The following is a 21,743-nucleotide window of genomic DNA, read 5'->3' as shown; positions in this document are numbered from 1 at the left end:
GCCTAATACAAATGATAACAAAGGTTGAAAAGTAAAATATGAAAAAAAAAGTTAAAATGTAAATAATGACTAAAACCTAGTATAGAAATATATATGATATATATACTAATTTAGAAGTCAGTAAGATTCAATTCACCTTGTTTTACTCACAGGAGCTAAAGAAGAAATTGACAAACTCATTGTTTTTTTGGAGAATTCAAAAGACCTTTCTAATTAATAATACAATTGATCAGGTAAGAAGAAAAAATCTGTAAGTTTAGAAAAATAGAATTAACAAGCTTGATTTACAGACAGGTAGAGAACTTTGTGCCTCACAGAAAACTTGTATTTGTACATATGAGAAATTCTGAACAATAATTCATTAACCCGTAAGAGCAATTTCATTTGTTTTTTGCTTTTTTTAAAATCACCATTTAAAGGATACCAAGATACTGTCATCTTAACATGTCTTGATATGATCTCAAGGCTCCTTCCTCTGGATCTTTGTGGTAAAATTTGTAGTAAACTATTTTAAAACCAGAGAGTTTCCCATATCAAATTTCTGCATATATCAGTGCATTTTAGTACATCATCATCTGGAGAATGAGAGGATATTTTACCTTGAATTAAAGTGATATTTTTCAGTGTCTGAGAATGTTCCCAATCCTTCAGCCTGAGATCATTAGTGATGTTATTCAACAGTTTCACTTCTCCTTTTATTTCCTGTTCCAAATGCACTTGTTTTTCTTCCAGAGACTTAATTTCTGCTGACGTATTGTACACACGCTCGTCTAATTTACTCATCTCCTGTGAAACATAAGCAAACGTCCGCAATTTTTGTTACACACATAATTATCAAATATATAAGTTTAAGAAGCTCTACAAGTCGGGTTTTTAAAAAATGTAAAATATTACGGTAATATTATGGAATAAGAATATAGAAATTAGAGAACAATTTTAAAATAGTAATTCTTTGGTTTTGAAGCATTCCTCTTTTAACTGAATGGCTGAATTTTCACACCCTCTGCCAGAAAAAAATTGGTTAAATATATATCTAAGGTATGCTTCTATTCCCAAATATATACATGTCAAAATGCTAAAAATAAAATTAAAAACTTGTCATATGTTTCTTAATTTATCTGAAGTGAAATTCTTTACACTGTACTTAATTACAGTTCCTTAAATTAAATAGATTTGTATATTAAACTGTTTTATAGCAATAACGAAGTTTAATGTCATAATTCTCAGTGGTAATGAACATTAAGGATAGCTTTTCAGATTCAATAAAATCTCAACTAGCATTAACAATACCTCATGTTCAGCTTTTTTATTGCCTCTGCATTGAGATTTCATTATTATTTTACGGTTTCAAATGCATATATATTTTGTGCGTATTTACATACATGCGTGCATATCTGGAGACTGAGCAAGACAGACTGTACTACATTCTGGATTATGCTTTTATTTTTCACTCAATAATATAAGAATATTTACCTATTAAAATACTTAGAGACTGCCTTATTTTCTATAATTTAGTGGAATTGTATTGCATGTATTTTTCATAATTTATTTGATATCTATTGATAGAGTTTTGAGCTGCACATAAATAATGCTGAAATGAACACCATTTTATATATATCTACATATTTATACAAGCACTTCTATAGGACAGCTTCCTGGAAGTGGATCTGATCAAAGGGACTAAATATTAAAATTTTGTTCACTACTGCCACACCACCCTCCAAATATATGGGACCATTTTTTAAATCTTTCTCAGTGTACATGAATGCTTACTTTTGCACTCAAATCCTAGGTATTCATCAATATATTTAACTTTGTAGAGTAAGAGTAAACATAATAAAACCTTGTTTAATTTGTTTTTCAAATGAAGTATCTAGTCATAAAGTTTTTGACAATGTTTTTCTTTATTGCTTTTCCTTTCAAGTCTTTTGCTTGGTTTTCCTTTGGGCGCTGGGCTTTCTCTTTCCAATGTACCTAACCTTCTCATCTATCCTGGTAATGTTTTCTGTCTCTCTGTTCTTTTATTGCATCCTCTGTTTCCATGGTATGCTCTATACTTTTCTAAGGACTTCTAGGTTTAACTGTTGATAGATTCTCATCTCCCATTTGCACAAAGAAATAAACCAGTGGTTTATTGTTAATTAATCCAGGTGTGAAGAGAAAATTTCACCTCCCTTCACTGGACTGGACAAGTTGAAGTGAGAGGATCAAGAGAGTCAAGTAAAACCTTTGGAAAGAAGTGAACATGTACCAGATCTGCCTCTACAATAGCAGTGTACTCAAGCAGAGAGACATCCATTTTTACTGCTCCAATGGCTTTCCCCATCCAAAACCTTGTTCTAGATTAGAATTTCTCTACCCTCTACCGCCTCCCTCCCTATTTGGCATTTTCCGTACACTATGGTATAAAGGTGGGATAGTGAACATGGATATTTGCAGAGTGCAGCAACATGGTAAATATGCTCGATGTCATTTAGGTGGCTGCAAATTGCTCCAGCTGTCAGGTAGTTCCTGATATCCACAGAGCAAAAGTCACAGGACTAGCTGGTGATTTTGCTACCTAAGGCCTGGGAGCCGCCCATGTTTTTCATACCTAAAGCTGCGGCTGCCTTTTTTTTCCTTCTTTGAAAACTGCATGTGGTGCTCACATTAACCATATTTCACTTGAAATAAGTTTTATTAGGAAGAGAGAAAATGCATTTGATATATTTTTTAAAGTGCTATACAGCACCTACACACACCGTCCACAGTTCATCACCAGTGGCACTGCTAGAAACAGGCATTTATTTTTGCATTCTTACAGTCCTTTGTACGTACAATGGAGAGGATAAATCCTACGTCTCTCTTTGATTTTGTGTCAGTGTTCTCTTTTCTTTCAAATTAATGCTTGGTCTGTCCTTGCTAAATATTACGCTGCTATTACTTATAAGTCTTTTCCTCAAACAGCATTTACTGATTGAGGCATTCATTTAATTTACTTATTCCTGCATTGGGCTAAAGATTCAAAGATGAATACAGTTGTTTTAAGCAATGAGAATGAGATTCCAAATATTGTTTTCAGTGAGTAAGCACACACGCACACACACTAGCACTGACCTAGATTCCAAATCTCCACAGATGACTACTGTCTCAAAAAAAAAGAAAGCTTTGAAAAAATAATTAACTTTGGAAGTTCCTCCTTTCCCTTGTACCTCCACATCTAATACTGTGACCCCTTCCAAAATGTAAGTGCAATCTGTCCGAATAGCTCACTGATCACCAGAGTTTGGTTATTTCTATTAAGTATCACTTCAAACAGGTTCAGGACTTCTACTGCCTTCCAAATGGTTTCCACTTTGGTTTCAATTCTTCATTTACATGGGTTCACAGATACTCTATAACCTCTAATGAGTTGGGGATATTACTAATATCAAATATATTATTTTTTCATCGTGTCCATCTTCGTTTTCTCCACACCCTGTCTCACTGTTCCTCTGATCCTGTTTCCACACAAAGTAATATTTCTTCTCCCTTCCTCTTTCCTTCCAATTTAATCAGTTTCTACTCCCATAGCTGACATTTTACTTTCCTCCGTTCCTCAGCCCTGGAGACAGTTGCTTCTTTGAGAATTTTCTCTAACTCCTCCATAGCTTGAGTCCTTGATATTCCAATAGCATCTGATATGCTTGGGTACTTATTAACCGTGTGGGAAACACTAACAGTCAGATTTTGGAAGATGTGACAAGGATCAGAGAGAGAATATTAAGGTTGGTGTTATGATGAGGTTCACCAACAGTCTCCATATTTGAATAGCAATGTCACTGTCTTCTCAGTGACTGCATTTTACAAAAACTAAACATGTAGGGTGTTCTTTCTTAACCTGTTTAGTCTATTCTCTAGTCAATAATTTAGTTGGTTGCCACCTGATGTTACAATTTCAGAGGCTTCTCTTTGTTCTCTATAAGGGACATCCATTTTTAACAATCACTATGGCATAACACTGTATCTATACAGAAAACAACCTCATTAATAAAGAAGTGGTCTATTCAAGTAAAATCTACTACAAAGACGCCAGCCTTGCTGAGCTAATGGTGGAAAATTTATAGATTTTAGTACTGAAGATTGTAGTAGTATGAAGATTATTTTTTTACATGAGTAATGAAGTTTTATCCATATGCTTATTTTTTCATGGAATGGAACAATTATAATTACCCAACAACAAAAAATAATTCAATATTGAACTAAACAACTTGCTTCTTAATTTCTTTCTCATCAAAACAAAGTCACCCAGAGGGTTGGCCAGAGAATAGTTTAGAGCAAAGGTAAGAAAATTATGATTCATGGGTCAAAGTCTTTTTCTGAAAAGAAACATTTATTGGATCACATTTTCACTCATCTGTCCATGTGTTGTCTACGACTGCTTTTGTGCTACAGTGGCAGAGTTAAGAAGTTGCAAAAGAGACCATGTGGTCCTCAAAGCCTAAGGGTTGTACCTGGGCCTTTGAAAAGAAACTTTTGCTAGCAACTGGTCTGGAAGATGCTTTGCTCTCTTGTCTTGTGTATTTGATCCTGTGATGGTAATAAGATGTTGTATACATTATTCAAACTTTAATTATTTAATTATAGTTACCTTTACACATAAAAACTTATGGATGCTTCTTGGGAGTGACAAACTATTTTAAAATTTAGATTTTGTACTTCGCCCATGTAAATAAGGTTTTCATTCCTTTGATGATGAAGAAAGTTTGGGTTTCATATAAAATTTGCAAATGCAGAGTATCTATCTTTCCAAATCGGCTAAGATAATCTAACAACTATAATTGGTTTCAAGAGTCTCAAGAGGCATTCTAACAGTATTTATAAAATTAAAATACACTAAGAGAGTCTATATTCAATGAAAAACAAACAAACAAACAAATTTCCCCTTTTGCTGGGAATCTGGAGAAGGCGGTGGGTAAATCCATTTGAAACTTTCTGGTAAGATTGCAAGAGGAATCAGGGTTAAGTAGAATGATGTTGAAACAGGGTTTGCAACTTTTTCTCTTCCCTGGACTACCTGAGGAGATAGGATCTAGATGGATTCAATCCCAGGTATGACCTTCCAATACAAACCTCTTACCTCTTGTTGTTTAAATGCATTCTCTTGGACTTTGGCATTCAGTGTTGCAATACTGAGCTGCAAATCAAGCAGTGTGGTGTTCAGACTTATTAATGACTTGGAGACTTCACCTATTACATTTCCATGTCCCTGGATGAAGGAAAGTAAGGAACTTAGCTGGAAAAGAACGTCATTAAACCTTTGATCGGTTGTTACACTGAAATTTTGGAAATTCTTGGCATCTATGAGATTGGCTTCATTATCTGAAAGATACTGGATTCTCTTCTCCACATTGCTCATGTGTTCCATAATGACTTCTCGAAATCTCATTGCATCTTCACTGTCATTTCCTTTTCCTGCGAGACTTGGAGATATATCATTTGCATTAACTGAACCAACTGTGCAATTCTTCATTTCCCATTTCAGGAGTTGAGCTGCGTATTTAAGTAAAAATAAACAGAGTCATGCCCCGTAACCTTCAATGCATCCACCATTCCATTCCACAACACTTCATCCCATTCTAACGTTCTGAACACTATCCTAAATCAGGTATGTATTTTAAATATACAAAGTATGAACCAAGGTAGGCATACTGCTGAGAGGGAAACTGTCTCCTTTTCCCACTTTACATTATCCCACAGTTAAGTCACTCTTTCTGAACTGCTGCTTAGATAATCTTCTGGGTCGTGGCACACGGCTCTGAGAGTAAGAGTAAATTCTAGAGATCATGAAGTACACTGTATGCTGGTCCTCAGGTGTGCTGTTAGAGTAAAACGAGATAATGCTTAGCACAGTGTCTGAAGTAAACATGTTGAGTAGGTTAGTTATTATGAAGACAAATGATAATGTGACAGAAACAATACGTAGTATCAATAAAGGTAGAAATATTAGTGTTATCCACTGTACGAACAAAGTGTTGGCTCGTCTTCCTTATCCTGTCACTAAGCTAGCAGAGAGTTATCATTTTCAGTTTCCACAGAACTAATTTCCTGTTGGTAGAGCAGGAAACTGGATAAAAGAAGTTTTTTTATCTTTAAAAAATATTGTTTTTATAAGACTCCTCTTTACTTATTATAAAGCATATATTTATAGCAGAAAATTTAGAAAAGACAAGGAATAAGGAAAAATAATTTACCATTAGTCTCACCGTCCTGAATTAAGTGCTAACATTTTGGTATATGCCTATCAAATTTCTGTTCCCACTATCATATTATCATCACAAAAGCAAGATTTTATATACAATCTGGAAACTAGCTTTTAATTAGTACTCTATCATAGACTTTTGCATATTATTTAATATTGTTTTACAAAAATAATTAGAATAACTACATTGTATTCTATGTGTGATTCTACCAGATTTATTTAACAAAACTCCAACATTTACTTTGCCTCTGTTTCTACTAATATATTGAACACTTTGATGAACAATCTTATAAGTAATTATTTCCTGAATTAAAAAATTCTACTAAATGGTATTTGGAGGCATACGGAAGTGCTGATATATATTTCCAAATGGGCATATGTTCTTTAAACAAGCTAATTATCCTTCTGAAAGGGTCTAGAGAAATACGTTTATAGTTTCAAAAACTGAAAAGCATAAACATTACTTTTGCAGATAAAAATAATATACAATTATACACAATGAAGAAAATGTTAAACACCATTTTATACAATCAGTGGCGGTTAAGATTTTATTGTTTTTTTCATCTCTCTTTATATATCTATATTGTTTATACCTTTTAGCTATGTATATATCAGTCTGATCCATATTAATTTGAGTGCATAAGAAGTTCCATATTTGACCATTACTGAGTAATAAAGAGTAACTTAATATTGCTTAAAAGTATATCTACATAAACAGTGATATCTGATCTGTCAGTTTTCTTAATAAAATGATATGGCAATAGTATCAGCTTTATAGGTTTTTGAGACTTAAATGAGATTACACATGAAAAACATTATATTCCACCCTGAGCTCAGGGTACCTGTTACACAAATGAGAGTTTGATATTTGCACAGGAACAAGCTGCCTGGTTCCGGAATCTAGTTCCATTCCTCCATTACTAGCTGGATTACTCTGAGAAAATTGTTTATCTTTTCCTTGATTAGGTTTCCCCAGTGATCTAAAAGTAATAACTATCTTACAGCGGTGCTGAGGATGAATGCGATAGGCCATGTAAATCAAGTAGCACACAGATGGCACGTGTGAAAACTCTACACAAATTAAGGTGCCTTATCCTTGAAAGATATTATCTTAGTTACAGAGTCTTCACCACCTTTACTTAAGGAAGCTGTTTGATGATGGTTGTCATTGTAGCTATGATTATATTAAGTATTAAACTACATATGCAATTAAATCCCAATTAAAAATAAAACACATATCATATTTTCCTAGTTACATTCTCTTTAAAATTAGCTTATTTGAATTAATAAAATATGTAACTACATTTTGATATAATCCACAACCGAGACCATATTGCATGTACATTATTTTACATTTCTAAATTTATCAATAAATTATACAAAATAGTATACTTCTTACTTGGATCTCATCACATTTATTAAATTAAGTGTAGGGAGCAAGTTTTGGATTGACAGCCTCATTCATGGAGTCATCAATTCTATGATTTATTTATTAAGCACCTACTATACATAAAGCACCGCTTGAGCGACTCTGGGAATAGAAAATGACTGGGAATGGACTTTGACTTTAACAATAAGAAATCTAAACTAACAATATTTGCAAAATTATCTCAAACTTGTCCCTTAAAAATTTTTCTTTTGTGATAATTACTGCTTTTTTAGGTAGCAGTTAATAATCTAAGTTCTGGAGGAGAGCTGCCTGGATTAGTGATTCTTGCTTTTTCCTTTATAAGCTGTGCCTTTGAGCAAATTAATTGGTCCATGCTTCCATTTCACTATCTGTATAAATAGGATACTACTAGTCAGTGTTTAAATAATTAAATGAGCTGATATATGCAAAGTGCTTAGATCTTTTCCTGGCACATAATACACATTTGATACTTTTCAATATTTTAATTATTATTAATATTTCAGATTCAATATCTGTATGGCCAATACTGATAACAAGGGGAATTAATGTTGTGTAATATAAAAAAATTGGGAGGACGTTGAGTATTCTATGAGAAAGGTAGTATCTGTGCTTTATTTATTTTTTATTGGAGTATAGTTGCTTTACACTGCTGTGTCAGTTTCTGCTGTACAGCAAAGTGAATCAGCCATACATATAGATATATCCCCTCTTTTGGATTTCCTTCCCATTTAGGTCACCATAGAGCACTGGGTAGAGTTCCCTATGCTATACTGTAGGTTCTCATTAGTTATCTATTTTATACATAGTAGTATATATATGTCAATCCCAAAAGAGAAAAACAAATATCATATATTAATGCACATATGTGCTTTAACAGACATATTGATCTAATTACTCAACCATATAATTTTTACTTTCACTGGAAATACTTTTTATTTCATATGGGTAAAGCAAAACTTCTTCACAGTATAGAAAGGGAAGACTTGATTTAACAAAATGTCATGTAACCAAGGATTTTTCTTTAATACCAAGTTCAACATGAACTGACAATAAAGGCTATTTTTTGCTTATAGACTTAAAAACACAATATTGCTTATTTTCCCAAATCTTGAATGAAAACTAATTTAATCCTTACTTTCTTTAAAAAATTTAATACTGTATCAGAAATCTAGGTAAAGAATGACAGAGTTCATATTTTCAAATGTTCATTTCTTTCATTATCATCAGAGAGATGCCATTTTGTGACTTTTCTATTTTACATTTGAAAGGAGACAAATTTTATGGCTTGTGCAAAGACCTAGGGAGAGAGTTATATTTGATTTTACAGATCACATTTGCTCTTTCATGTTGGCAAAACCTTCTCCTACCAAAAATTTATATTATTTTGAGCTAAAGGATCTTCAATGTATCAGTAACAATTTATATACATTAATCTTAGATTATATCTTATTCTTCAGAGACATTATTCTATGTCACTGTACTGTGATAGTGATCTAGTAGCTTCTTGAAGAAAAGGTAGCGCATGGAGGAGATTTTATAATTAAGAAATATCTTTCGATGTATAAGACACTTTAAATAGAGTTTTCATGTATAACACTTTATTTTATCTACTGATTTATATGTGCCAAAACAGAGTAATTTCTATCATTTCAGGGATACATTTTGTCTATATTTGAAAGTTTTGGATATCAAGTAGAGATATGTATTGCACTTTAGTTTTCTTTTGGAAAATATTCTGACCTACGACTTACAGCTGTAAATGGATTGTCAGTGTTTATTATTCAAGTATGATAGACACAGGGAGATCTGTTTCAAATTCTGGTGAATTTGGGTGCTAACGGGAACTTATAAGATTTGAACATTTTTAGCTTTTTGTCAGTCGTAATAGGTACATGCTACAGCTTCAGGAAACAAAGCTACTTCAAATCAGTCATTGTCAACCCTAGAAAAAATGTGTTGACTTGGTAGTATTTTCTAATAGCCCAGAGATTTTTGAACTTGGTTAGAACCCTGAAGTCTTTCCAGACTTCAGTTCGTATTCTGCCTGGGCCTAGTAGAAAGAAGTTGCACTCCCTGAGGTTGGCTCTGTAGGCCACGGTTTGTATAAAAGTGATGAAATGTACCGAATTCTAACTGGCTGTTAGCTAATGATCCCTAACAATGACACATCTTTCAGTTATGCATTTCAAACTACAGATAAGCATATACATGAACAGCACACAGATAATCTCAGTTCATCAGGAAGTTAGTTGTTTAATGACAAACATATCAGGTTCTTTTACTTAGATGGCAGTGGTTGGTTTGACAGGCTGATTGGTTCAGTTTGTTGTGGTTGGCTAATGTTTTTGTTTCAAAATAGGAGTTGATTTTTACATATAGAAAATATTTTCCTGCCTAAAATTATGACAACTCTGTTTTGTTTTGTTGTTTTATTGGCCAACCATATTTTGTTCTAAAACCCCGACTGCACTGGGAGATAACAGACCACAGAAGTTAGGAGTCAGGAGCCATGGGTGGGAACTCCAACTCCATTGCTGAAGTTTCCTTTTGTGGATGATGAGGGTAGGCATACATCTGCTCAAGGGTAACTGTAAGGTGTATTGAGATAATCTGTGGAAAATGTATAGCCTAGTGCCTGAACATAGTACATGCTCAGAAGCATTACAAAAATGTTACAGTTATTGTTGTTTTCATTATCATTTCTTTCTTAGTAGAATTTTTGGCTTTCTCTTGGAATATTCTTTAGGTTTTCTCTTGGTGGAGGAGGTTTGGCCTTTATTAGGAGAATTTTCTTATTAATCTGATTAGTATGCACATAAAAATATATCTTCCTCCCAGCCTATCTCTTGTTCGAGCATATGTCCATTTTGCCACTCACAAAGAGGAGAGCTACAAGGTATATAAATTCAAATGCCAATCAAATCCCTCAAAAATGCTCCTGAGGAAAACAATATTTACAGATTTGCTTGAGTTATATGCAAGCCATCCACCTCTGTAGAAATCCTCAAATTTATCCCCAATTCAAGCCAAACTCTCCAAAAAAAAAAAAAAAGTACCTTAAAAACATCATGTAGAACCCAAGCAAAGTGTTCTATTTTTATTTTTTTTGAAAGGATGCTAGCAGGTTATTTTTAGAGATGTTTTAAATAATACCCTTATGAAATATGTGGCCATATAAACTGTACAAGTATTACTGAGGGATAGGCCATTATTTTACGAGGTTTCCTCTGTTTGAAGACTCACAGGAATACTTTCTGCTCTTAATACTAGGTGTATTTCTTGAACAACTGGCTTATTTTTATATTTTAGGCATCATTAATGTAAATGATCATGTTTATATCCTCACATTGGCAACCAGAATACTTACCATGAAATTTATGATGCATCATTAGAAATATATAGGACTTCAGGGGGTAATATTTTTGAAATGGTCTAATTCTTTCCATCTTTCCTTTTCATATCTATGTTTTTATCTCAAACTTCCATTTTCTATGCTATTTAAAAACATTTTTTTTTACTTAATAATTTTGCAGAATCTATTTTTTCATGAAATAACTCTGAGGAACACTTTGTGATGTGAAGTCACCCTTATGAATCTCCCATATACAAAAGACTGAATGCTTCTTTTTGCTCCTGCAATAATTAATTCACAAGATGAGTTGCTGAGGTTCAGAACTCTAGAATACTGTACCTGCCACTATTCCGATGATAGGTACAAGAACTACAAACACAAGGAGATAAAGGGCAATCAGTGCAGCTTTGAAAGACTTCATTTTCTCTTGAAGAGTTGGGCCATTTTTAGGATCTGAAAAACAAAAGCCCAACCTACTGTTAGAAAACTTACTCTTCTTACTTAAAATTTTTGAAATCTCCAATTACATTGCTAGTATCAAACCTATTGGAATAAAAAGGGAACAAAAAAATAGGTTCTTATTTATTCAGTACAAAGCAAAAGGGACAGTCACAGAAGAAGCCAATACAGGTATCAGTATGGACATTTGATTGTCTTATCCATTAACTAAACATCCAGGACAAAGTTACTATTCTCTGCAAGTTGTACTTGTCTCATTTGGGGGCACTAGCTGGAAAACTTTAGTATTGATACCATACCAACATACATGCAAACCTAAATTTCATTCTTCTATTTCACATGGGAATATATTCTGGGTGAAAATAAAATTCTTCATGCAACTATGTACTTATACCATTTTTTCAGATTTTAAGTGAGATAAGAGAAACATTATTGTCAATGATAATTATGCAAATTGTCTCTCCTAATTCCATCTCAATAGTTTTGTATTTGGATGCTTCTTATGATTTGAATATAATGTGAAAAAAATGAAATAAAATGACTCACGTTTTGATTAAACTTTGGAATGGATCAATGAAGCCCATTCTCTGGATATTTCAGAACATTGTAATATTTTAGTATTATTTGTTTATATGGAACACCAATTCACATAATGGGATGCTAATTGTAGAAAAGATAACTCAATGTAGAGGGGAAACTTACTAGCAAAGGAAGACATTTCTCTGATTAAGTGAATACAAATTTCTTTCCTATGGCCATTGTTTTTATTGTTTAATCAAAAGGAAGGAAATTTTGTTTTCAGGTTGTAAACTCCTAAATTAAAACAAAAGTTTAGACATTGTTCAATAACGTTCTATGAGGGATTGAACAAAAAAGGAGAAAAGAATTAAGTAGAGAGAAGAAAACAATAAAGAAAAGGGGGAAAATTGAAGGAAAAAAGAGAAGGAGCAGGGCTTCCCTGGTGGCGCAGTGGTTGAGAGTCCGCCTGCCAATGCAGGGGACATGGGTTCAAGCCCTGGTCCAGGAGGATCCCACATGCCGCAGAGCAACTAAGCCTGTGGGCCACAACTACTGAGCCTGCGGGCCACAACAACTAAAGCCTGCATGCCTAGAGCCCGTGCTCCACAACAAGAGAAGCCACCACAATGAGAAGCCTGCGCACCACATCAAAGAGTGGCCCCTGCTCACCGCAACTGGAGAAAGCCCGTGCGCAACAAGGAAGACCCAACGCAGCCAAAAATGGATGAATAAATAAATAGATGAATAAATACATTTTTTAAAAAGAGAAGCAGCAGCCACACGATAAGCAAGATGGGATGTTCCATCTGTCAGGTGACTAAATTTGAAATCTAACCTGGCAGATGGAATGTACACATTTAGGGTAAGTCTCAAGACCATAATTTTACATAGTGTCACTAACTCTAAGGACAATCTCCACGAGCACCCCACTCTCATTCTACTTACTCGGAGGAAGCAAAGCGGTCATTGAGTGAGCATCAAACTTCACAGATTCTGTACAGCTATTAGTGTCCTCCTGTTGATTGGGAAAGCTCTCCCACGGTTCCATACTTCTATCAAACACGTGGAGAAATATGATAATTACACATGGAATTGCTAGGGCCCTTTGGCAAAAAGTTTCAAATTGACATTTATAATTAAAATCCAATTTTAGCAAGGGAACAAGTATAATTAGTTAGTTAAATTTACATATCTGCCCTATATAGCAACATATTATACTTACCCATAAGTTTTAATTTTAACATTAAAGGACAGATTTACATGAATCCACTCATGTATCTTTCTATGTACAAATGTGTACCTGTGATTGTAGATGTGTGTTTTTTTAGAGTGAGAGGTAACTTTGCTCTCTTAGCCAAAAAAAAAAACAAAAAAAAACCCAACTGGCAGAAAACAACCATTCAGCCGAAAAGAAAAAAAAGAATTTCCCTTAGAACAAACAGTAGCTGAAAAGTTGAAGGAAATATTTCCTGTGATCTTTTATCAGAGGTTCCAGATAGAGCAAACAGTTATGCAAAATTTGGAAAAAATGTTTCCTGTGATCTTTTATCAGAGCTTCATGAGCCAAGTTTTCTTTTGCCAAGGCATCAGCTTTATTCCTTTAGAAAGATTTAACAAAGTCTAGTCACAGATTAGGAGCCAGCTTTTTTCTTTTCCTTTGTCTTCCTTTCCTTCCCTTCGCTTCCCTTCCCTTTCCTTTCTCTTCTCTTTGCTTCCTTTTTTCTTTTCTTTCTCACATATTTTTCTTTCAGGGTTCCTTCACCATATACATTGGCAGCATCTCAAATATGTGCTTGTATCTTTTTAAGCACAATCTACTATATTTTATGACCCAGTCTATGTCTATGTCTCTTTAAGGTGCATCAGAATCATTTGAAGGGCTTCCTTTAAAACACATTGAGGGGCCCCACCCCCAGGGTGGGGTAAAGAATTTGCAATCCCAACAAGTTTTCTAGTGATGCTGTTGCTGTCCATCTGAGGACTGCATTTTAAGAACATTTGCCATGAAGAGAAATTGTATGACTTTTTCTTGGAAACAGTTCAGTTCATTTGATTGATAAATTTGGCCTAAAGCCAACATCTTCTGATTATTATTTATTTTCTCTAATGATGAGTTATGGATTTAGCAGAGCTGAAGTTGTAACTGAGTGCACTGGCAGCTCCAGGACATCAAACTCATGTCTCCTCCAGAAACTGAAGGACAACCATTCATATGCAAACGTTCATCCTACTTTGGGAAGAGGTTTTGACAAGTAAGGGTGTGACTCAACTCCTGTCAATGTATTTTTAAAAATATTACCAAGGAGGTTCTTTATTTTGCAGTTTGTACCTGTATCATTCCGTAACCTGATCTTAGTTTTTTGTAAATCCTATTGATCTGACCAAGGAGTGTGTTCTTTAAATGCTTCAGCCACTCTGGAGGAAGCAGGCAGAGGGGGAATTTATAGAACCTACATTCTCTTTTCTAAGGCAGAGGTGAAGCTAAATAAACGATTATCTGGGAACATTCACTATTATAGGAAACCAAATTGATTAATTCAGGTCCAGACTCTCCTGCCATTTCCCCCCTTTTAATTCACTCTATTATTTGATTTGGATGACAGTTTTTTACTTGCCATGGAAAACAAATGAACAAACAAATAAGTTTTTAAAATGAGACGACAATAAAACTTAGCTAAATGCATTTTAAAACTACAATTCAAAGCAATTGGGGGACCTGCCTGGTGGTGCAGTGGTTAAGAATCCACCTGCCAATGCAGGGGCACGGGTTCGAGCCCTGGTCCAGGAAGATCCCACATGCCGTGGAGCAGCTAAGCCCGTGCGCCACAACTACTGAGTCTGCGCTCTAGAGCCCGCAAGCCACAACTACTGAGCTGGCGCTCTAGAGCCCGCGCACCTAGAGCCCGCACTGCGCAACAAGAGAAGCCACCGCAGTGCAAAGCCCACGCACCACAACAAAGAGTAGCCCCCGCTCGCCGCAACTAGAGAAAGCCCGAGTGCAGCAGTGAAGACCCAACGCAGCCAAGAAAAAAAAAAAGCAGTTAGGACTGTGACAAAGCTTTTAAACTTTGAGCTCAGTTTATAAAGGATGGGCTCACAAAGTATATACATTTAGACACCCCTGCTATGTACCTAGAAATCTTTTCCTGTCAGTCTGTCTACCAGCCCCTTCTCTACGTGTTTGACTATGGTTTTGGCTCTAATAGTTGAGATATTATGACTCCATTTTCACCTATATACAAAGGAAACATCCTTGGGACTTCCCTGGCGGTCCAGTGGTTAAGAATCTGCCTTCCAATGCAGGGGACGTGGGTTCGATCCCTGGTCGGGGAACTAAGATCCCACATGCCACAGGGCAACTAAGCAGGCTTCTCATTGCAGTGGCTTCTCTTATTGTGGAGCGCAGGCTCCAGTAGTTGCAGCACGTGGGCTCAGTAGTTGCGGCGGGCGGGCTCTAGCTTGCGTGGGCCTCAGTAGTTGTGGCTTGCGGGCTCTCGAGCGCAGGCTCAGTAGTTGTGGTGCATGGGCTTAGTTGCTCTGCGGCATGGGGGATCTTCCTGGACCAGGGATTGAACCCGTGTCCCCTGCATTGGCAGGAGGATTCTTAACCACTGCACCACCAGGGACGTTCTCAATTTTGTTTTTCTTTAGCCCTCTACACTTTGATCTATCTTTTATGGGCTTTAGAGGATAATATACATCTTTTACATTACTGTATTTCAAACTGTGATTTCTTTGGGTAGATTTATTAAAACTGAAAAAGAAAACCCTCTAATAAATGCCTACAAGTGGATTAGACTAAATGACCATATCTGGGAATTCCCTGGCTGTCCAGTGGTTAGGACTCCACACTTCCACTCCAGAGGGCATGGGTTCGATCCCTGGTCGGGGAACTAAGATCCCACATGCTGGGTGATGCAGCCAACAAATAAATAAATAAATAACTGGGCTATAGAGGTATAGAGGGTGAAAGGGAGATGAACACTAAAATCTGTTGAGTGGCATGATGAATGAAAAATACTTCCCTCTGGCTACTCTGGGTGCACCATGAGTTCTGTCTGTTTTCTGGAGCAGTGTATAAACAAGGGTTAATCATGATCTGTATGAAATATCAGTATACTTTTTTCTATTAAAAAATAGATTAAGTTAATCATAGATGACGTTGTCATAAGATTGCTGGCATTTTCTGTTCTTTCTTTTATTCTTAGTATCCATACTCGCTGAGACTCTCATCTATTTACATGGCAGAACCACTACCTGCGTCCTGACCAGGCCAATATATCCAGCTCAGATCTCATGTCTCAGAATCAGATTTTTTTTTTTTTAATAATACAGCTAGCTACAATGGTGTACTTTCCACATCAACCTAACTTTTCTTTTTCCAGGATTTTTAATGTTGGCATGCCACCCATTTATATCATCTGTTTATTATTATAATCATTCTTTTTTTTTTTTTTACTACTTTTTACTATTTTTTGTGTAGCAAGGCATACATGACATAATCAGGTGTGTGGCAATACAGAATTAATATGGCAGTGCTAGAAAAGCATGGGCATTCAAACCAGAGGCCAGGACTTCATTCTAGATCACTCTCACCCAAAGACCCGTATCTGGTGGCATAGCAACCCCTCACTTCCTCAAAGCCATTCCTTCCACTCGATCCCAATTTTTAGATTTCAGTTCATTTTTATCTACCCAGCCAGGCATCTTAGATAGTAGCAGTGGGGTAGGCAATTGAGGGGCGAATCCAAGAGGCATTAAGAAGGAGGAGGAAATTCAAAAGAATTGATGAACAAGCATCAAAATGTAGCACTTTAACAAAGACTAGGAGAAAAAAATCAAAGAGTAGAAATTATTTTTCAGGGAAAAAATATGGCAGATACAAACAAACATATTTAGTAGGCTAGTAAAGAAAGAATGGCAGTACTAAAAATAAGGAAGAAACTCTGACACTACGGTAGAACAGGAAGTCAGGGTCAGGGAAAAAAGAAAAGAATGTCAAGACATGCAGGTCACCCATAACCTGCCACACGGAATTTGAGCTGTATTCCTCATATGGTAGAGGCAGAAGCAGATGCTGAGAAATCAAGAAGCAGTAAATGTATAAAAATGAAATGCCTTGAGTGTACACTGGAAATCTAGTCATGTTCTCGCTTTTCCGTTGAGAAGAGATGCTGAAGATAGTACTGAGGCAGTACATTGAGGACAGCGTTATTTTTTCCTGCTTGTTCTTCTCATCTCCCAAACTACTGACACTGGAGTGTGCCTGGTCTCAGTTCTTGTCCTCTTTTTATCTTTATTCACTCCCTCGGTGAGCTCACTAGTCTCATTGCTTTAGATACAATCTATACGGCTGATGACTCCATCTTCATCTCCCACCCAGGCCACTCCTTTTAACTGCAGACCTGGATATGCATCTCCCTAACAACACCACCATCTGGATTTCTAATATGGCCCAAACCTAGGGGTCTCCTTGTCACCCACTTTCTGTCATCCTCCACATCCAATCTACCATCAGATCTTGCTGGTCTGATTTCAAACCCTAAGCAGAAACTGACTGCTTCTCGTCACCTCCCCTCCTGCCATCCTGGCTTAAGCCCCATCATCTTTCTCACCTGGACGATTTTAATAGCTCCCTATGTGGTCTCTCAGCTTCATTCAGTTCCCTCCACTTTACTTTCCACACAGCCTCTAGAATGTTCCTCTGAAAAAAATAAGTCAGATCATATCACTCCTCTGCTCAAAACATGTGAACACTCTCCGATCTCGCGTGGGTCCTGACTAAAAGCTCACTAGCTCAGACAGACCATTCTCCAGCATCAGATTTAAAATGGCAGCCTACCTCTTTCACTTCCTCTTCTCCTTCCTGCCTTGATTCCCAGCCCCAAACTTACCACCGTCTAACATGAAATACATTTCCCTTGTTTATCGTGTCTATTGTCTGTCTCTTTTTGCACAAGTTAGATCCATGACTCAGGAGTTTTTATCTCTTTGGTTCAATGACTAGAGAGTTCCTGCCACTTAGCATGTGTTCATCACTAGGAGAAATTCCATAAATAAATGAAAGACAAAATATTTTGCAAGATGACTGGATTTTAGACCCGGGGTTATGCCTCAAGAAAAGTCTGCATTTCACTAATGCAGAAATATAAAAAATTCTTCTGCTACACTTTGGGAAATAAAAGGTTTTTCTCTGAATTGTGTGTAAATAGGAAACTGAAACAAAAAGTCTCACCCCCAAGGTTCCCACTTTTGCCTCAAAGACATTCGTGAGACTTACCAGGTTCCTCCAGTTCCTTACTCCATAGTATACATGTTTTAGTAATGTTAGAGAATATACACATGTGAGGCTTTATCAGCCAGTGAACAATTCACATAATCTAAGTGTGCCTTTAAATGCCTTTTCCAAAGTTAAGAAGAAAACTAACTTCTCATAAATTTATTCCTAACAACTGTCAATGCACTGATAAAGAATTATGAAATCGTTTGAGTTTGTATAATCTACTGAAATCATGTTCTCATGAGAAGTGAAACACATCTCTGCAATATCAGCTTTTCATGAAATGGGTGAAAAGTTTAGAGAAGCTACAACAGGAAAAACAATGAAAGAATTTCAGTGTTTTTCTGTTTGAAAACACACTCTTCTTTTTTCCTGTTTTTATTACAAAAACATTATAACACTATTAAAGATAAGCTGGGACAAAACTTCTATCATCCCATCACCCTAACAGAAGAAAAACATTGAGTGTATACCTGTTATAAATTGATACCATAGTGTACATTATCATTTGGTCTTATGCATTTCCCTTAAAATCATATCAATAACTTTATACTTTGAACTATTTTTTCAAATTTAAAATGATGGGCTATATAATAATTCATCAAATATATGTATCTTATTTATGCAGTCATTTTCCTACAATTCTTTTTAGAAAAATGTTCCCTGTTCTTTGGAGGGCAATGTTTAACTAATATAGATGATGATGCTGTAAATATTTTTATAACTTAGCTTTCTTCTTTTGAAATGTTTCTTAGGATAATTCACTATATGTTGAACTACCAGGTGACAGGAAGACTACCTCAAACTTCTTAGTATCTACTGTCTTACTGCTCTTTAAAAAGATCGTACACATTTACAAAGATTCCAGTCACTTATGTTTTAAACCAAATTCACCACTATTCAGTAACAATGTTTATTTTAGAATTATTTAGATTTTAGTAAGAGTTAAATGATACCTTAAGGTGGCTTTCATTTGCATTTTTTTACTTTTAGTGTAGAAAGGCTATTTCCATGTAATTTTTTACTATTTATTTTTCTTCTTGAGTTTTTGTTTATTCATATCAATTGCTCATACATTCCCCAGGGTATCTTTCTTTACATAGATACGAAAAAAAACTTTCTTTACGTAATATAATTTAATGCACATTCTTTTTTTCTAAGACTATGTCTTATTTGAATTTATCTTCAAACTCTCAATGTTAATTTCACTGTTAAGATTTGGAGTAAATAATAACTTTGTAATCTTATTATTTAAAAACAAAAACTCTGATTTTATGAACAGTTAAAAATCCACATGAAGTGAACATAAAATTAACATGCTTGTGAAACCAGTAGCTCTACACTTACAGAACACATCCGTAAGAGGGATTAAGGTAAGGCCTGGAAACATCCATGTTGCCCCTGATGCTACCCATATTCATCCTCTGCAGTGAAGGAGAAAGAGCATCAATTCTTTAATGTGAGATCTAGATGTGAATGCTGGCTGTGTCCTTTCCTTGCCATGTGATCTTTGGCAAATATTTTAATTCATTTGATTGCAGATTCTTATATATATATATATATATATATATATATATATAAAATATATATATACACATGACTATATATAACCATTTATATGGTTATAATATCAATTTAAAGATTATGAGAATTAAAAATAACTTTTGTAAATTGTCTAGTACACAGAGAACAACCAATAAATGAATCACCAATATTTTAAAACACCAATGTTTTTTTAACATGAACTTTTCTTATTTTATCCTCACAGCAGCACCATGAGGTATTTTCTCTATTTTACAGGTTGGGAAACCAAGAGCTAAAACATTGAAGTACCTAGTTAACGTAACACAGCTAGGGAGAGGGGGAGCTAGGGCCTGAAGGTCGGCAGTGTACTACCAGAACAACGGCTCCTAAACCCTGTGTAAAACATTTATAATCTCACTTTTATGACTTTTCTATCACTATTCTCACATTGCCAATGAGACGCCTAACCCCCGTTTTTTATGTCGTGTAAATCTTAATCATTCTTCAAGGTGAACTTAAATTCTAACACCTCCATGAAGGTTTTTCTTTCTCCTCTTGAAGTAGGTTTGGCCCTCCTGTACCCCCACAGTAGTTATATAGAGCACTTTCACACCACTTACAGTGCTCAAATTATATTATGCCAATTTCCCTTAGGTCATGATCTTCTTGAAGACAGAGACTATATTTTATTTTTCGTGTCCTTTCCCTATATCTAGTTCAGGGAAGTGCACATAATAGATGCCCAACCAAGATCTGCTATATGAGCAGTAAAGACAATATGAAGTACAAAGTCAAAAGTATCATGTAAAAACTAAGCAGATGAGACTAATTAAAATATATTTAGTCATATTTTGAATAAAGTCAATAATTTGTAATAAAATATGCAAAATTATATGCCAAAAATCTCTTGCTAGTTCAGCACACATATACATTTTTCACCCACAGAAAATCTAGCAGAAATATCTATCACTGAAACAATCAAATCAAATAATTAGGGATACGATAAAAAAATTCTATCACAAATTATTGATCCCATATGTATATATCTCTCACATATCACATACACGCATACGCTTAGACACACACAAACACACAGAGTAGACACATACACTCAATAGAAGCAATTTGGGAAAAGCATAAGTAAACTTCTTTTACCGTGTCCTAAAGACGGCAGCACTGATTTATCCACTTCCCTCTCTTAACAATTGAAACCTAAAGCCTTTATCACATAATATTTCAGCAGGGCACATGAAAAAGGAAATGACACATTTGTATGTTGGAAATCTTTCTTAACAATGTATTTCAATAGTACTCCCCTCAGTGCACAAGTTTGCAAAATCTAAATTTGTCAGATAACTCATTCCTCTTCCCATCTAGGACTTCACAAAAGAAAAAGAGAAGTAAAATGAAAAAGAAATGGAGTTAATGTAACAGGGTACATAATGTATGGCAGACTGATCTTTTCCTTTTAATAAGATATGTCTGCCTTCTATAACATTCTCATTATTATTTATCTTCTATTAATCTCATTATCTTCCACTAATTCTCATGATCTCTTTCGTACTATATAACCTTGAGGGAAGACTCCATGTTTAAGTGATTTGTTTTTCTTAATCCTTTTCCCTATATCCCTTATCTCTAGCTTCAAACACAAAACACAGGAGGAAAGGATTCCTACTAAGTAAAAGTAGTAATCCCATACTACTCACTTCAGCTCTGTCTATAGTGATGTTAGCATTATCTATCGATCTCTTTCGAGCACCTAAAAAGTTACTTATTTCCCCAAGAGTATAATAGAGGAAAGGGGTCTCAGGCATAGAATCAGAGCAAAGGAATGACCTTCATCTTCTACCCCTGTCAGAGTTTTACACTTTTAATCTCATTTATTTAATCACTTCAAGTTCCAGTAGGACACGTATAATAAAAAACACACAACATTACACGAATGAGCTAATTTTTAGATCGATTCTTTTGGGGG

The 21,743-nt window shown here is 35.3% G+C and overlaps 1 protein-coding gene across 2 annotated transcripts in view; it reads right to left on the bottom strand.

The window, feature by feature from the left end:
- The window catches only part of MSR1 (macrophage scavenger receptor 1), a 67,837-nt gene extending 46,871 nt beyond the window's left edge, over positions 1-20,966 (bottom strand). The window contains exons 1-5 of one of the 2 annotated variants that reach the window (XM_070044626.1): positions 20,921-20,966; positions 12,907-13,013; positions 11,323-11,436; positions 5,099-5,511; positions 600-786 (exon numbers count right to left, since the gene is read on the bottom strand). In XM_070044626.1, the coding sequence (XP_069900727.1) occupies positions 600-786; positions 5,099-5,511; positions 11,323-11,436; positions 12,907-13,009 (817 nt within the window). In that variant the 5' untranslated portion in view covers positions 13,010-13,013; positions 20,921-20,966. Of the gene's footprint in view, positions 1-599; positions 787-5,098; positions 5,512-11,322; positions 11,437-12,906; positions 13,014-17,576; positions 17,638-20,920 lie in introns of those variants that run through there. The other variant, XM_060291600.2, reaches the window with a different exon arrangement.
- Between the last annotated feature and the right edge of the window lie 777 nt (positions 20,967-21,743).

The sequence above is a fragment of the Globicephala melas genome, chromosome 21 (assembly GCF_963455315.2).
Source record: "Globicephala melas chromosome 21, mGloMel1.2, whole genome shotgun sequence".
NCBI classification, from domain to species: domain Eukaryota; kingdom Metazoa; phylum Chordata; class Mammalia; order Artiodactyla; family Delphinidae; genus Globicephala; species Globicephala melas.
Note: the sequence above shows the minus strand (reverse complement) of the source record. Positions and strands in the feature narration are given on the sequence as shown.